Source organism: Ranitomeya imitator, chromosome 1 (genome assembly GCF_032444005.1).
Source record: "Ranitomeya imitator isolate aRanImi1 chromosome 1, aRanImi1.pri, whole genome shotgun sequence".
In the NCBI taxonomy this organism is placed as follows: Eukaryota; Metazoa; Chordata; class Amphibia; order Anura; family Dendrobatidae; genus Ranitomeya; species Ranitomeya imitator.
Window position 1 is genome coordinate 150001323 of NC_091282.1, and position 15153 is coordinate 150016475.

The 15153-nt window shown below is 42.1% G+C and overlaps 1 protein-coding gene across 1 annotated transcript in view; it reads left to right on the forward strand.

Moving 5' to 3' along the window:
- ADGRV1 (adhesion G protein-coupled receptor V1) overlaps positions 1 to 15153 on the forward strand; it is a 753646-nt gene that overhangs the window by 181909 nt on the left and 556584 nt on the right. The window contains exons 31-35 of the mRNA XM_069745343.1: positions 6279 to 6523; positions 6735 to 6916; positions 7398 to 8209; positions 12887 to 13096; positions 14056 to 14186. Coding sequence (XP_069601444.1) covers positions 6279 to 6523; positions 6735 to 6916; positions 7398 to 8209; positions 12887 to 13096; positions 14056 to 14186 — 1580 coding nt within the window. The remainder of the gene's footprint in view (positions 1 to 6278; positions 6524 to 6734; positions 6917 to 7397; positions 8210 to 12886; positions 13097 to 14055; positions 14187 to 15153) is intronic.

A 15153-nucleotide genomic window follows, 5' to 3' on the forward strand; every position in this document is an offset into this window, starting at 1 on the left:
CGAGTTTTCTAGTCTGTAATAGAGTGGATACTAGATTGGGGGAGAAGCCTTTATCGCTTAGTAGCTTCCTTTCAAAAGCCAAGCTGTCATGTGTAGATTCTTTACATTGGGGTGAAACACCGGACCCTGGGATAAAAGTTTCGGAGTGTCTGGTAGAATCCAAGGGTTTGATATGGACATTTTTCTTAGCCAAGAAAACCATATTCTGCGGGGCCAGAATGGAGCTATTACTATCACTGTTGCTCCGTCCTCCCAAATTTTCCTCAGCACTAAGGGAATGAGGGATATCGGAGGAAACGCGTAGGCGAGGCGATAGTTCCAGGGAATTGTAAAGGCGTCTAGAGCTACTGGGCCCCCCCGGGGATCGATTGAGCAGAATGTTTTTACTTTCTGGTTTTGACTGTTCGCAAATAGATCTATTTCTGGCTGTCCCCAAAGTTTTACCATCTGGTTGAGTACCGATTGTTTTAGCTCCCACTCCCCCTGTTTTAAGCATGTCCTGCTCAAGAAGTCTGCAGTTTGGTTTTCTGAGCCTTTTATGTGGAGAGCTGTCAAGGACTTCAGATTGTGTTCTGCTATGTGGAAGATGGATTGGGTTACCTCCATTAATGCTCAAGACGTGGTGCCCCCTTGGTGGTTTAGATATGCTACCACTACCTGGTTGTCCGAAAAGATTTTTACGTGATGGGAGTGAAGGAGTTTTAGAAAGTGCGTTAGGGACAATTTTACCGCTAAAAGTTCTTTCATGTTTGAAGAGACTAGCTCTTGATTTTGGCTCCAATTCTCCTGTGCCACTTGATCGTCTACGTGTGCTCCCCACCCCCAGGGGCTTGCATCCGTCGTTAGGATTTTTTCCGTCGGTAGTGCCCAAGGAACCCCCTTGGTTAAATTCACTGGGTCTGCCCACCATACTAGGGAGTGTATCGTGCTTGACGAGATACTTAATTGCCCGTCTAAATTTCTGCACAGAGATATGCTTAAATCTAAAGTTTCCCATTGTAGGTCCCGGGTATGACATTGTGCCCACTGCACGGCCGGGATACAGGCTGTCATGGATCCCAGCAGGGACATCGCTTTTGGAGATATTGTCAACTGTAACACTGCCTGTGTCATTTTTTGGATCTTCCCCTGAGGAAGATAGCACTTCTGCGTGATCGAGTCTAGGACTATCCCTAAGTACTCCTGTACCTGGGTTGGCACTATTCTGGATTTGGGTATGTTTAGTAGCCAACCTAGACTCGACAGCGAAGCCATGACCAAATCCAACTGTTGTTTGCAATGTTGGGATGAGGTCCCTACCACGACGAGGTCGTCCAGATAGGGAACTATTAGGACATTCTGTTCCCGTATGTGGGCCATCACTTCTGACATTATTTTCGTGAACACCCGAGGTGCGATGGCTAACCCGAAGGGGAGAGCCCTGAATTGGTAGTGTTTCACTTCCTCCTGGATATTCACTGCCAGTCTGAGATATTTTTGATGTTCCCTCTGGATAGGCACATGGTAATATGCGTCTCGTAAGTCTAGAACAGTCATGAAACACAAGGGAAAGAGTATTTTCACGCAAGATTTTATTGTCTCCATTTTGAAATGTTTAATCTCGAGGAAACTGTTTAATCTTTTGAGATTTATGATCACCCTGTACGATCCGTCCGGTTTCCTGTAAAGGAAGAGGGGAGAGTAGAAGCCCATGCCTTTTTCCTGGTATGGGACTTCTTGTAGCACTCCCTTCTGAATTAAGTTCAAAATTTCTTCCTGGGGAGCTGACTGTTCGTGTGATTGTCTCTGAGGTGTTACCATGAAGGAATTGCCGGGAGGAGTGCGGAATTTCAGTTTGAGACCTTCTCGTATTATGCCTAATATCCAGGGACTGTTTGAAATTTTTTCCCAGGCTGGAAGAAAACCGGCTAGTCTCCCTCCGACCCGGGGAATACCTTCATTGTGATTTCTTATTCTTTTGTTGATCAAAAAGCCTCTGTTCTTTTTCCTTTTGTCTTCCCATCCATCTTTATTCCCTTTTGAGGGTCTCCTCCGCATGAACTCTCTGTTCCGAAAGGGACGCCTGTAAGACTGATTGGGTAACCCGGGAAAAGATTTTTTCTTATCTCCGGCTTTGTCAAGGATGTCGTCTAATGTTGACCCAAATAAAAATTCGCCTTCACAAGGTATTGAGCATAGTTTGGTTTTGGTTTGCAAATCCCCTGGCCAGCATTTTAGCCACAGGGCACGTCTCGCGGCGTTTGAGAAGGAGGCTGACCTAGCCGCTAATCTAGCCAAATCTACCGATGCGTCAGCCAAAAAGGCTGCCGCACCTATCATCACAGACACTGACTTTTGAATTGTCTCTCTTGAGACTTTTTCCTTTAATTGGGAATCTAAGTGCTCGAGCCATACCATTAAGGCGCGGGCCATACAAGTGGCCGCGATGGCTGGTTTTAGTCCACCCCCTGCCGCTTCCCAGGAGCTTTTCAAGAAAGTCTCAGCTTTTTTGTCCATTGGGTCTTTTAAGGTACCCATGTCCTCGAAGGGCAGGGCAAATTTTTTAGAGGCCTTTGCTATGGCCACATCCAATTTTGGTGCCTTACTCCAAGATGAGCAGGCTCGGTCATCGAAAGGGTATTTTCTCTTGGGAGTTAAGAGAACTTTTTTGTCCGGTTTCTTCCATTCTCTCTTAATTAGAGAGTGAATTTTTTCATTTATTGGGAATGCTCTTCTTTTCTTTTGTTCCAAACCACTGAACATTATATCCTGCGCCTTTTTTTAGGGCGTTCATCTACCAGACCCATTGTTGTCCTGACGGCTTTTACGAGAGCGTCTGTCTCTTTGATAGGGAAGCAACTGTGTCCCCCTTCTGAGGATAGCGAAGAGGTCTCGGAGGCTGATGAATCACTAGAATCAGATATTTCGCTTTCTGACTCGTCCACACTGGATTCAAGGGACCTATGACTTGATTTGTGTTTTTTCTTTAAGGTCTTAATGCCTTTGAGGGCACTCTCAACCTGGCTCTTTATTTATGACTTTAGGTCTGAGGCAAACGCCGGGGATTCTTCCTGAATCGTTTTCTCTATGCAAGTAATGCATAGCTTTTTCTCCCATGAGGAAGGTAGCTCTTCTGAGCATATAGCACATATGTGCTTTGATTTGTCTGCACATTTTCTTCCCTAGGAGAAAGAGTAACCCCATATTAAACTCAACACTTTCACTTAGATCACTCACCCTCCTGTGGATAAGAGATACCGTCTCGGGCCTGGTGACTATATCCACTGCTGGATTCGTCACCGGTCGCATGGTTTTCGCAGAAACTCAGCTGCGTTGTGACCCTGAGCGTCCACTGCTGCTACGCTGTTGAGAGGAAGTGTTTCCCTTGCGCTGATGCTGTGTGCGCTGGTGCCGCTGTACCTGCGCTTGCTCAGGAGATATCTGTATAATCTCCTGCACATCCTGCTGCTCCTGGTCGCTCATAGTGGCCTCCGCACTGTGTTTAGTGCAAAGGAGGTTTGAATTATCCACGTTTTCCCGCCTGGAAGCACCTTGCGCCGCCAGCGGAAGTGGTGATCTGCGCATGCACCCGCTCGATCACATAGGGGAAGATATAAGCGGGGAAGATATAAGCGGGGATGTGCCCGCGCGCGCGTCTCCCAGCGTTCTGCCTACCGGCGCCTGCCCGTACACCTGCTCGGCGCCCCCGGCTCAGGCGGCAATGGCGCCGACGTTTCAGTGGTCCCACGTGTCCAGCGCTCCAGATACCGGCTCTTCTGTGCCTGGGACCCCATGGAATGGCAGCCGCCGCTACCCCCATGCACCGCCGAGCAGCTGTACGGAGACTATGACGGTGACCGCCGCCATCTGCCTCCTTCCTCCCCTTTTTTTTTTCCGTGGGGAAGGCAGACTTGATCCTCTTCACTGCCTCCCCCTTCTCACTCACCCATAAGGCCCGCCAACCCTAGCGGTGGTGCTTCAGGGAAGGGAAAAAGGGGAGAGAGAAAAACCGCTCGACCCAGCCGTGACAGGGCGCCCCCTGTCAGGAACCGACTGGATCAGCCCCTGGTATCCCACAAAGAATCTTCAGGTACGTGCTGTAGGTTCCCCGTCAGGGACAGGAAACCAACTGATGTGGGAGAGAGGTACGCCCTTTTTCACCTGTAGGTTTCCTGTCTCTGGGGACGGACCACTCTATCTCCGTGGTGCCATCATGGAGGAAAGAGAAAAAAACATCTCAGAAGCGGCATCTGTTGAAACATTCCAGAGTTTTTATCACATAAGGCGACAATGGTCAGAATTGTAAAATTTGACCTGGTCGTGAAGGTGAAAACAGGCTTAAGGGGGTAAAGGGGTTAATACAAATTGTGATGTGTAAAAAAGTGATAACAAAAGTTGCCCACATTTAAAAAGAAATAAATTTAACATAAAAACCTGTTTTAAATAATAGTTTATTTTCAGATAATAGCTTCCCATTAAGTGAAACTGTAAGATACCACATAGTTGAATATTCAAAATGTACAGCCTCATTTCCACCATATTTCATGACAATATTAATTCCGTGTTTGGTAAGGCCAAACTATGGAGCCAATATTGGTCAATGCAGTTATTTTTATATTTTTGTACCCAGGTATATCAAATACATAGCTTACCTCTACTTGTAATTGTAGCTTATTTTGTATATACAGTACTTCAACAGAGCTTAAAAATATTCTGGAATTATATACACTGCTCAAAAAAATAAAGGGAACACTTAAACAACAGAATATAACTCCAAGTAAATCAAACTTCTGTGAAATCAAACTGTCCACTTAGGAAGCAACACTGATAATCAATTTCACATGCTGTTGTGTAAATGGAATAGACAACAGATGGAAATTATTGGCAATTATCAAGACACCCTCAATAAAGAAGTGGTTCTGCAGGTGGGTACCACCGACCACATCTTAGTACCAATGCTTTCTGGCTGATGTTTTGGTCACTTTTGAATGTTGGTTGTGCCTTCACACTCTTGGTAGTATGAGACGGACTCTACAGCTCACACAAGTTGCTCAGGTAGTGCAGCTCATCCAGGATGGCACATCAATGCGAGCTGTTCCAAGAAGGTTTGCTGTGTCTGTCAGAGCAGTGTCAAGAACTGGAGGCGCTACTAGGAGACAGGTCAGTACACCAGGAGACTTGGAGAGGGCCGCAGGAGGTCAAAAACCCAGCAACATAACCGTTACCTCAGCCTTTGTGCAAGGAGGAACAGGAGGAGCACTGCCAGAGCCCTGCAAAATTACATCCAGCAGGCCACAAATGTGCATGTGTCTGCACAAACGGTTAGAAACAGACTCCATGAGGATGGTCTGAGTGCCCGACGTCCACAGATGGGGGTTGTTATGACAGCCCAACACCATGCAGGATGCTTGGCATTTGCCACAGAACACCAGGATTTGCAAATATGCCACTGGCGCCCTGTGCTGAGATGAGATCCTCAGACCCCTTGTGAGACCATATGCTGGTGTGGTTGGCCCTGAGTTCCTCCTAATGCAGGAGAACGACAGACCTCATGTGGCTGGAGTGTGTCAGCAGTTCCTGCAAGATGAAGGCGTTGAAGCTATGGACTGGCCCGCCCGTTCCCCAGACCTGAATCTGATTGAATACATCTGGGACATCATGTCTCGCACCATCCACCAACTTCACGTTGCACCACAGACTGTCCAGGAGTTGGTGGATGTTTTAGTCTAAGTCTGGGAGGAGATCCCTCAGGAGACCATCCGCCTCCTCATCAGGAGCATGCCCAGGTGTTGTAGGGAGTTCATACAGGCACATGGAGGCAACACACACCACTGAGCATCATTTCCTTGTCTTGAGGCATTTCCACTGAAGTTGGATCAGTCTATAATTTGATTTTCCACTTTGATTTTGAGGATCATTCCAAATTCAGACCTCTGTGTGATATTCATTTTGATTTACTTTGATCATTTTTATGTTTTATTGTTCTCAACACATTCCACTATGTAATGAATAAAGATTTGCAACTGAAATATTTCATTCAGTAATATCTAGGATGGGGGATTTTAATGTTCCCTTTATTTTTTTGAGCAGTGTATATATATTTAATGCACATTTTTTATGCTAATGAAAGAATACACTAGAAATATATGGATATTTTAAAATATTGCATTGGCCACACAGTTGTGCAAGGCTGGATTGGAAAATATTTTCTTCATCTACATATGAAAAGGAGTTTGAAGATACTGTATGTCTTACACTATGCTTCCTTTGCTAATAGTGAACAACTATTCTTCTATTAGTTTTTCAGGTAACATCAGTATCTGTCGATGAGCCTGACTTCAATACTGTTCCTGTAAATCTGCCAGTTATCAGGAATGCTGGCACGCTTGGCAATGTTGTTGTTCAGTGGATCGCAACCATCAATGGAAAGCTTGCCACGGATGACCTCCGAGTGGCATCTGGTAATATTAGCTTTGCTGCTGGGCAAACCATTCGGACCCTGTTATTAGAAATCATGCCCGACAATGTCCCTGAAATTGAAGAGGTGAGGAAATATAAATGCAGCAACAATAACAAAAATAATAAAAATGAATAAATTAATATAAAAAAAATCAATAATAAAATAAGTGTTGCTGGTGTATATTATTTAAATTATGACATATTTTAGAACAATCTGAAAGATGTTCCAAGAGAACATCATTCTGGAGAAAAACAATGTTAAATTGTTACTTTACCCACTGTCTCTATCCCACTAGGTAATTTTAATACAGCTCACTGGAGCTTCAAATGGAGGTACCGTTGGACAAGAAGGAGTAGCTAAAATCATTATTTCACCCAATGACAATCCCTACGGAACCATTTCATTTTACAAAACCATGTACAAGATTCAAGAACCATTGGAGAAAAGTGCTTTTGCAAATATTACCATCAGGAGGAGGTCTGTGCAGGTTCTCAATGATAAGTGCTTGATGTGGTTGGAATATAAGGACTAGAGCTTAGCTTTCTCATTTGTACTCGGGGAACAGCATTAAAAATTGTTCTTCCTGGTTCTGTATGTTTGTGTCGAGGAATAGTGGGAGAGCTAAAACTGGAGGTGATATTGGGAAGAAAGGTCATTTTTACACTGTGGGTGGGTTATCCAGAAGCTTTTCTTCTTGTTATCATTCTCCCTTACAAGTGAAGGTAAGAATTAATTTAGCAGGTGTTTTTTTCTGTAATGTTCTCATGTTATTGGGCTAATGTAGGAAAGCCTCCTTTTTTTTCTACACAGATGACTTACCGTAATTGTATTTCTGTTTTGATTGTTATACTGTTGCAGTTTCATTTACTGCAACCTTTTGTAGCCCATTTAATGTTGTGTTGATGTTTTACCTGGTGTTTACTGTTTTTAAAATTTTGGTATTTCTTTTCCTCTTCAGTGGAGGGCGATTTGGTCTTTTACAGTTGCTATACAGTACCACTGAGATGGATGTGGTTGGTCTTGCGGTTGGAGAAGGACAGGACATGTTATTATACTATGAAACTCCATTCTCTGCAATCCCATTAGTGTCTTCAAGAACTGCTGTCAATGTTTCTTTAGCCAGAAACCCACTTCAGGCCTGTGCCATTGCATGTCTTAAAAATCAAGTATGCTCATCTTTTTCTTTTAGTAATGTCTCCGACAATCTTCAATGTTTCTGGATTACTGCACTATCGTATCAGCTTGCAAACAGTACACAGTTCCGGACATATAAGAAGAACAGTACCAGTGTGTCTGTGCTGTTTAGCTCACAAGCCACTGCCGGCAGTGATTACGAAACTGTATCGGGGCAGTGGTTCACAATGCCGGAGGGAGAAGAATTTGCTAATATCAAAGTTTCCATACTAACTGACAGTTTTCCAGAATTAGACGAGAAATTCGTTGTGTCCCTGCTTGATGTCAGACTTCTAAACATTTCTGCCAGCTTACAGAATAAGCCAACAATAGGTCAGCCAAACACATCAGTGGTTGTGATCATGATGAATGGAGATGCTTTTGGCGTGTTTGTCATTTACATCCGAAGTCCGAATGCCACTGATGGAGGTCACCATGTAGAAGTGCAAGAGCAGCCTCAGACAATGGTCCAGCTGGTAATAGAGCGCCGAGAGGGCAGCCTAGGTCAAGTGATAGTTGATTGGGGCACCGTCGGAGGAACAGCATCCAGAAATGAAGATTTCATAGCAGATGGAGAACTGTTAGTTTTCGCTGAAGGTACCTTTCTCATTCTTTTGGATGCTACGTAACCATGTCATTATCTGTTTTCAGGTAGGGTATTTAAAGTGAACTTGTCACATTTGAGATGCAGTCCAAATCACAAGCAGCATGTCATAGAGAAAGAGGAGCTGAGCACTGTGATGCATAACTTTTGTGGGATTTCACTGTCTAAAGGTACCGTCACATTTAACGACGCTGCAGCGATCTAGACAACGATACCGATCGCTGCAGCGTCGCTGTGTGGTCGCTGGAGAGCTGTCACACAGACAGCTCTCCAGCGACCAACGATGCCGAAGTCCCCGGGTAACCAGGGTAAACATTGGGTTACTAAGCGCAGGGCCGCACTTAGTAACCCGATGTTTACCCTGGTTACCAGTGTAAATGTAAAAAAAAACAAACACTACATACTTACATTCCGGTGTCTGTCCCCCGGCGCTCTGCTTCCTGCACTGACTGTGAGTGCCGGCCGGCCGTAAAGCAGAGCAGTGACATCACCGCTGTGCTTTACGGCCGGCCGGCGCTGACAGTGCAGGGAAGCAGAGCGCCGGGGGACAGACACCGGAATGTAAGTATGTAGTGTGTTTTTTTTTTTTTTTTACATTTACACTGGTAACCAGGGTAAACATCGGGTTACTAAGCGTGGCCCTGCGCTTAGTAACCCGATGTTTACCCTGGTTACCAGTGAAGACATCGCTGAATCGGCGTCACACACGCCGATTCAGCGATGTCTGCGGGAGATCCAGCGACGAAATAAAGTTCTGGCTTTTCTGCTCCGACCAACGATGTCACAGCAGGATCCAGATCGCTGCTGCGTGTCAAACACAACGATATCGCTAGCCAGGACGCTGCAACGTCACGGATCGCTAGCGATATTGTTGTTAAATTGTTCAGTGTGAAGGTACCTTTAGTCATTTATATGTTTACTTATTCTGGGCAAATAGGCAAACATGCTCAGTGACTGACAGTCTTTTTGTATAGGTGTGAACACAGAGATAGCTGTCAGTCACTAGCCTGAAAAGCCCAAAATGAGCAGAGATAATAATAATAATAATCTTTATTTTTATATAGCGCTAACATATTCCGCAGCGCTTTACAGTTTGCACACATTATCATCACTGTCCCCGATTGGGCTCACAATCTAGAATTCCTATCAGTATGTCTTTGGTATGTGGGAGGAAACCGGAGTGCCCGGAGGAAACCCACGCAAACACGGAGAGATGATAATGAATAAAACATAGATGTGTTGAATATTTTCCCATAAAACTAGATCTCAGTCTGTTCAGAATTTCCTGCTTTGTATCATACTCCTTGCAGTTTTGATTGTATTTGCAATATGACAGGTTTGCTTTAAGTTATTATCTATTATTATATAGATCTACTGTCATGGCCAGAGAACATTTTTCTGCTTTGTACTGCATTTCCATTTACTACAACTGCAGAAATTGCTGAAAAAGGATATATCCATGATTGGAAAAATAGGTCTTCTTTCTTCATGTCACTGTATTGCTTTTCACGTCCTATGTACCATGACAAGTTCCATAATGGTGTGAAGATGCAGGTGTGAACTCCCTGTTCTTAGCACATAGGTCTATGGAGAATGAGTGCTATCAGTGTTTGCACCTTCTCAATAAACTCCTTAAATGCCATCAGCTCCCCGCAACACAATCACGGGAGTCATTGTTTACTAGGCTGCCTGTTAGGATAACACTGACTGGATAAAAGTCACTGTAATCATATTGAACACTGCATGGTGAATACCAGAAAAAGAAAATACAGAAAAACAATGACAAAATAGTTGGTTTTACTCTTTCCTCCTATCACATGATGGAATAAAAAGTGAATAAAGCATAATGTGCCTAAAAATGATACCAGGGAAAATTACAGTTTGTTCCACAAAAAGTCAGCAAACTACTCTGTCCATGTAAAAATAAAATAAAATAATAATAATAAGTTGGCAAAAATTCATATATTCCCCAAAATGGGACAAATGAAAACTACTATTCGTCATGTCAGGCAAAACATAAACCATCATATAGCTCAGGTGATGGAAAATTTTAAACTTACGGCTCTCAGAATATTGCAAAACATTTTATTTTCAGACAGTGTATTGATTATTAAAAGCAATAAAAGATAAATAAATCTACGTTTGATTTGTGCAGCATATGAGAGCGTCGTATATAAAATGTAAAATAACAACAACAGAATTGCATTTTTTTTCCTTCTATTTCTTCCCATAAAGAGATAATAAAAATTAGGCATAAAGTTATATGTACCCCTGAATGGTATCACTGACAGTTCTAACTCATCCCACAAAACAAGACAGTCCCTATGCAACTGTCAATGAAAAAGTGTTTAAAAAATCCTGGCTCCTGTGATGTAGCGATAAAAAAAAAAAAAAAATGATGTGTGGCCATTAAGGCCACGTTAGGGTTGGTTTTTAAGTGGTTAATGATTGCTGGGGAAATCTGGTTGAAACAAAGGTGGAAACACAGTAGTCTGACTATTGTAAGTTGTGGAGGGCATCCATAAAGTGGAGGATAAAAGAAAGAATGTGATAGCCCCTAATCCTAGTCATTAATGTGAATGAGGTCCATAACTAGAATTTACATGGTTCTATAAAATTACTATTATGCCCAATGATGACAAAAGTATTCCTGCAGTGATAACTTTATTGGCTAACCAGAAAATAATATGTTTGCAAGCTTCCAGAGCACAGAGGCGGTGGGCATGTACTTAGTTACCTGGAGTCCGTCTGGTAGAGGTGTGAATTGTGTCCATGTAGGGAGTCATAAGTCCAGGTGCTAAATTGAGTCATAGTGTCAAAGATTGAACATCTTTATCAGTTTGAATTCCCAAATATCTCTCTCTGTAGTTCAATTCTTTGACGCTAGGACTCAATTTAGCACCTGGACATATGACTCTCTACATGGACACAATTCACACCTCTACCAGATGGACACAATTCACACCTCTACTAGATGGACTCCAGATAACTAAGAACATTCCCACCAAGCTTGCAAACATATTATTTTCTGGTTAGCCAATAAAGGTATCACTCCGAGAATTGTTGGGCATAAAAGTATTTACATCGATTTTTCTGGCTAACACGGTACCACAATATAATTTATTGTACATCATGATTCTATAAGAAATCAGGCGATTCACCTGCAACTTGATGACCGTTTTGTCAATTAATAAACTGTCTCTTCTTACCTTTCCTTATTTCATGGTATTCTGTTGCAAGTCGCCTATGCTAAATGTGTCCGTGTGTAGCCACCTAGTGGCTTTGATGTGATTTGCAGTCTGTCAATTATTGAATTTTTTATCTTTTGAGAGGCATTAACTCGATTCAAGAAAAAGTGTAAGGGTTAACATGTTTGTCCTTTTAATGGGGTTGTCCAACCTTGGCAAAACCTTCGGCAAGTGCAGCAGTTTGCTGAATCCAAATGAGGTGTAATGCACACACCGTTAGGATTCAGCTCCAATTGCCTGTTCTAGCAGTGGTCATACAACCATAGCAGTCATCATACAGCCATAGGTATGTGATTTTCATACTTTCAGTCACATGTTGACTAGATTCACAACCGGCTGACATCTTCTCGGCATGTGACCGCAAGTATGAAAATCACACAGTTGCTCTCGTCTAATGACCGCTGCATCCGGCAAGTGGAGCCAAATCCTAATGGGGCGTTCAAAACTCACTGTTAGGATTAAGCAATTTGTGGTGCTTGCCGAAGATATCACCAGGGTTGACATGCTGTTTGAGATGATTTGATCTATAAATGCAATAGTTTACCAAATACAATGAATTGATGCTTTTGTCTTGTCTTTCTGATGCTTTTGTCTTGAGCCCTGTTTGTAATAGTGTTAAAGGGGCTGTTCATTTTTTGGAACAGTCCTTAAATAATGTATTTCCCAGTGTAAAATAAAAAATAACAGATCCTACCCTCTGTCTGCAGCACGACACGAACCATCTCGGTGACAGGTATCCTGGGGCTCGCGTGACATTTTTATGCCACGTGGACCATGGCCAATTAGCGGTGGCCGATGGACTGCTTCACTCACACTTATTGTGAACGAATCCCAGATCTTTATAGAATGTGTTTATGCAAAATGGCATCACAGTGTCATTCAACCTATAGAAACCCAGCGCCGATGTGGCTGGATTGTCACCGAAAAGGGAGATGAGTATCTGTACTATTTATTGTAGGAGAAAAGGGGTTTTCATCCAGCAACCACTATATAAAAAAAAATCACATTTATTTGGATTACTGTTAAAAAGTAGGCAAAAATATATAATCCATGGCAGTAAGTGTCTACATGTTTCAAGCAAAACCCTGTTACTCTATTCAGCGCTGTGAAGTTTTAGATTTCGATATAGCGGTTGCTGGATGAAAACCCTTTTCTCCTGCATATCTATGCACCGTGCACTATCTGCCATTCCTCCCCCCTTTCCTCACTTTATTTTGGCTTTTTATTTTATACTGGAAAATTCAATATTTAGGAAGGGGGTTGTCAAAGTAGTGTACATCCCTATTAATGTAATGGACTATGGTTGGTTAAAAGTTTCAAAAAGTAACAGATCTCTGGCAGGAATATCAATTTCCACTCTTGGATTTTGCGAACAGGTCAGAAATTGGTCAATTCATCCAGATCATTTTGTTGTTTTGGTAGGTGAAACAAGCAAAGAGGTAGCAGTTCTCATACTGGATGATACCGATCCTGAGGATGATGAAAGTATTGTAGTTGGGCTGACATATACTGAAGGAGGGAGCCGCATTCTTCCTAGCGCCAACACGGTTACCATAGTCATTTTAGCAAATGATAATGTTGCTGGAAAGATTGGTTTTCAGACAACTTCAAGATCGGTCATTGGTCGGGAAGGTACGTTCCGTTTGCTATTTTAGATATGTGAGTAGAAAGGCTGTGTTCACAATCAGAAGTTTCTGGGACGCCAAGAAAAGATATGGACACTTTTGAGGACATTTTTTAACTTAAATGCAAATACTTAGACATAATTTTCACAGTAGGATTTCATTAAACAATTGGTACTGTTATCTCCTACAGTCCTAAAATGTGCCCATATCCTTTAAAGAGAACATACACTTTTTTATTTCTATATGTTTATTGATCAGCCTTTGCAAGGTTCCATATCTTTGTGTTATGCAGTACTTAAATAACTTATTTTGCCTTTTTCCCAACACTATACTGGAGAGCTGTTTCAGTGCCTCTTTTAGAAGATCATTTCAACTGCTGCTCAGCAACATCTGTACACTGTATTGATACAGATTATGTAAATTCCCCTTTTTGAGTATTGGAGTGGGGAACATAGAGGCTCAGAGGAGGAAAGGCCTGTACACAAATTATTTTTGCATGGATCTCGCTGAGCAGCAGCTGAAAGGATCTTCTAAAGGAGCTTACACTGGACATTGAAACAGCACTGCAGCCTAGTGTTTAGGTAGAAAGAAAGCTATATAAGGTACTGATGTACTGCATTTTACACAACCTTATACTGTAGTTTTGCAAAGGTTTATCAATAATTAGATAAAAAAAATTGTTTAGCTACTCTTAAAGGCTAGGCTTACATCTTTTTTAGAATATTTGCATCTTTACATCAGGAGGAGAATTAAATTGTGGGAAAGGGGAATATTTCATTAATATTTTGTTGAATGCTTCCCCTATCTTTTGTTTTTATCTGATCCTTATTTAATGTTAACAGGGCATATGGGTAAAGATTTTGCAAAATGATGTAAACTTATCTTTCTACTTTAGTCTACTATTAACGTGTCCTTAATCATGTCTAGAGTGTTAAATGCATCTTATATTTATTGTGTTTAATGTAGGTGAAAAACTGCAGTTCAGTGTAGTACGGACGCCTCCTGGCAGAGGCAACGTGACTGTTCACTGGAAAATTGTTGGACACCATATAGGACTGAACTTCGAAAACAGCACAGGATTTATTTTCTTCCCTGATGTAAGTGGACTTTTATGCCTATTTTAGTGACACAGCAGAATATTTGTAATTTTACTGTGTGTTAATGATTTATTGCAGTAATGCATATTGCTTTATGGCATAACATAAGTATAATACATGTCAATGTAACCACATTTATCTATTAATTACATATTGAAAACTGCAGTAAATCTTATTGTATTGATTGCTATGTTCTCATTTCTGTATTGAGTAGTGATTGAAACATCTATTACAAACACCCTGAGACCAGTATAGAATAAGCTCAAAACACAATAGTGTTTTTTCTCTTAAACACTTTGTATATTTCATTTTTTGGGAGATAGATATATTTTCATATATTTATATTGAAAGGTTTCTCATTGTGTTCTATTTTTATACAAAACATTTGTGATCAATAAAAATGGGTGAATGAGACCCTAAAGGGGTAGTAGCTTTCAAATTGCTATGGTACCATACTGTTGCAGATGTCATAAATAACCTATGGAGCTGTCACTCACCTTCCCTGGAACTAGTGCTGCACCGATGTGGCGGTCTTTTTTGATTGACCATCTGTCATATACAGGTGCTTCTCACAAAATTAGAATATCATCAAAAAGTTAATTTATTTTAGTTCTTCAATACAAAAAGTGAAACTCATCTAATATATAATTGCCTAGAATACTACTTCCTGCAATTTGTGCCAACTTCCGTGGCTTTGTCCGGAGCTAATGTGCGGAGATAATGTCCGGAGCTAATGTCCGGAGATTAATTGCCTAGAATACTACTTCCTGCAATTTGTGCCAACTTCCGTGGCTTTGTCCGGAGCTAATGTCCGGAGCTAATGTCCGGAGCTAATGTCCGGAGCTAATGTCCGGAGATAAGTGACGTCAACAGTGTCCAGTGTCTGATTGGTTGCCGCCTGCTGCGAGCGACCAATCAGAAACGTGCCGTACTGTGACACACTCCGCCCGCCATTTTGGTGTGATTT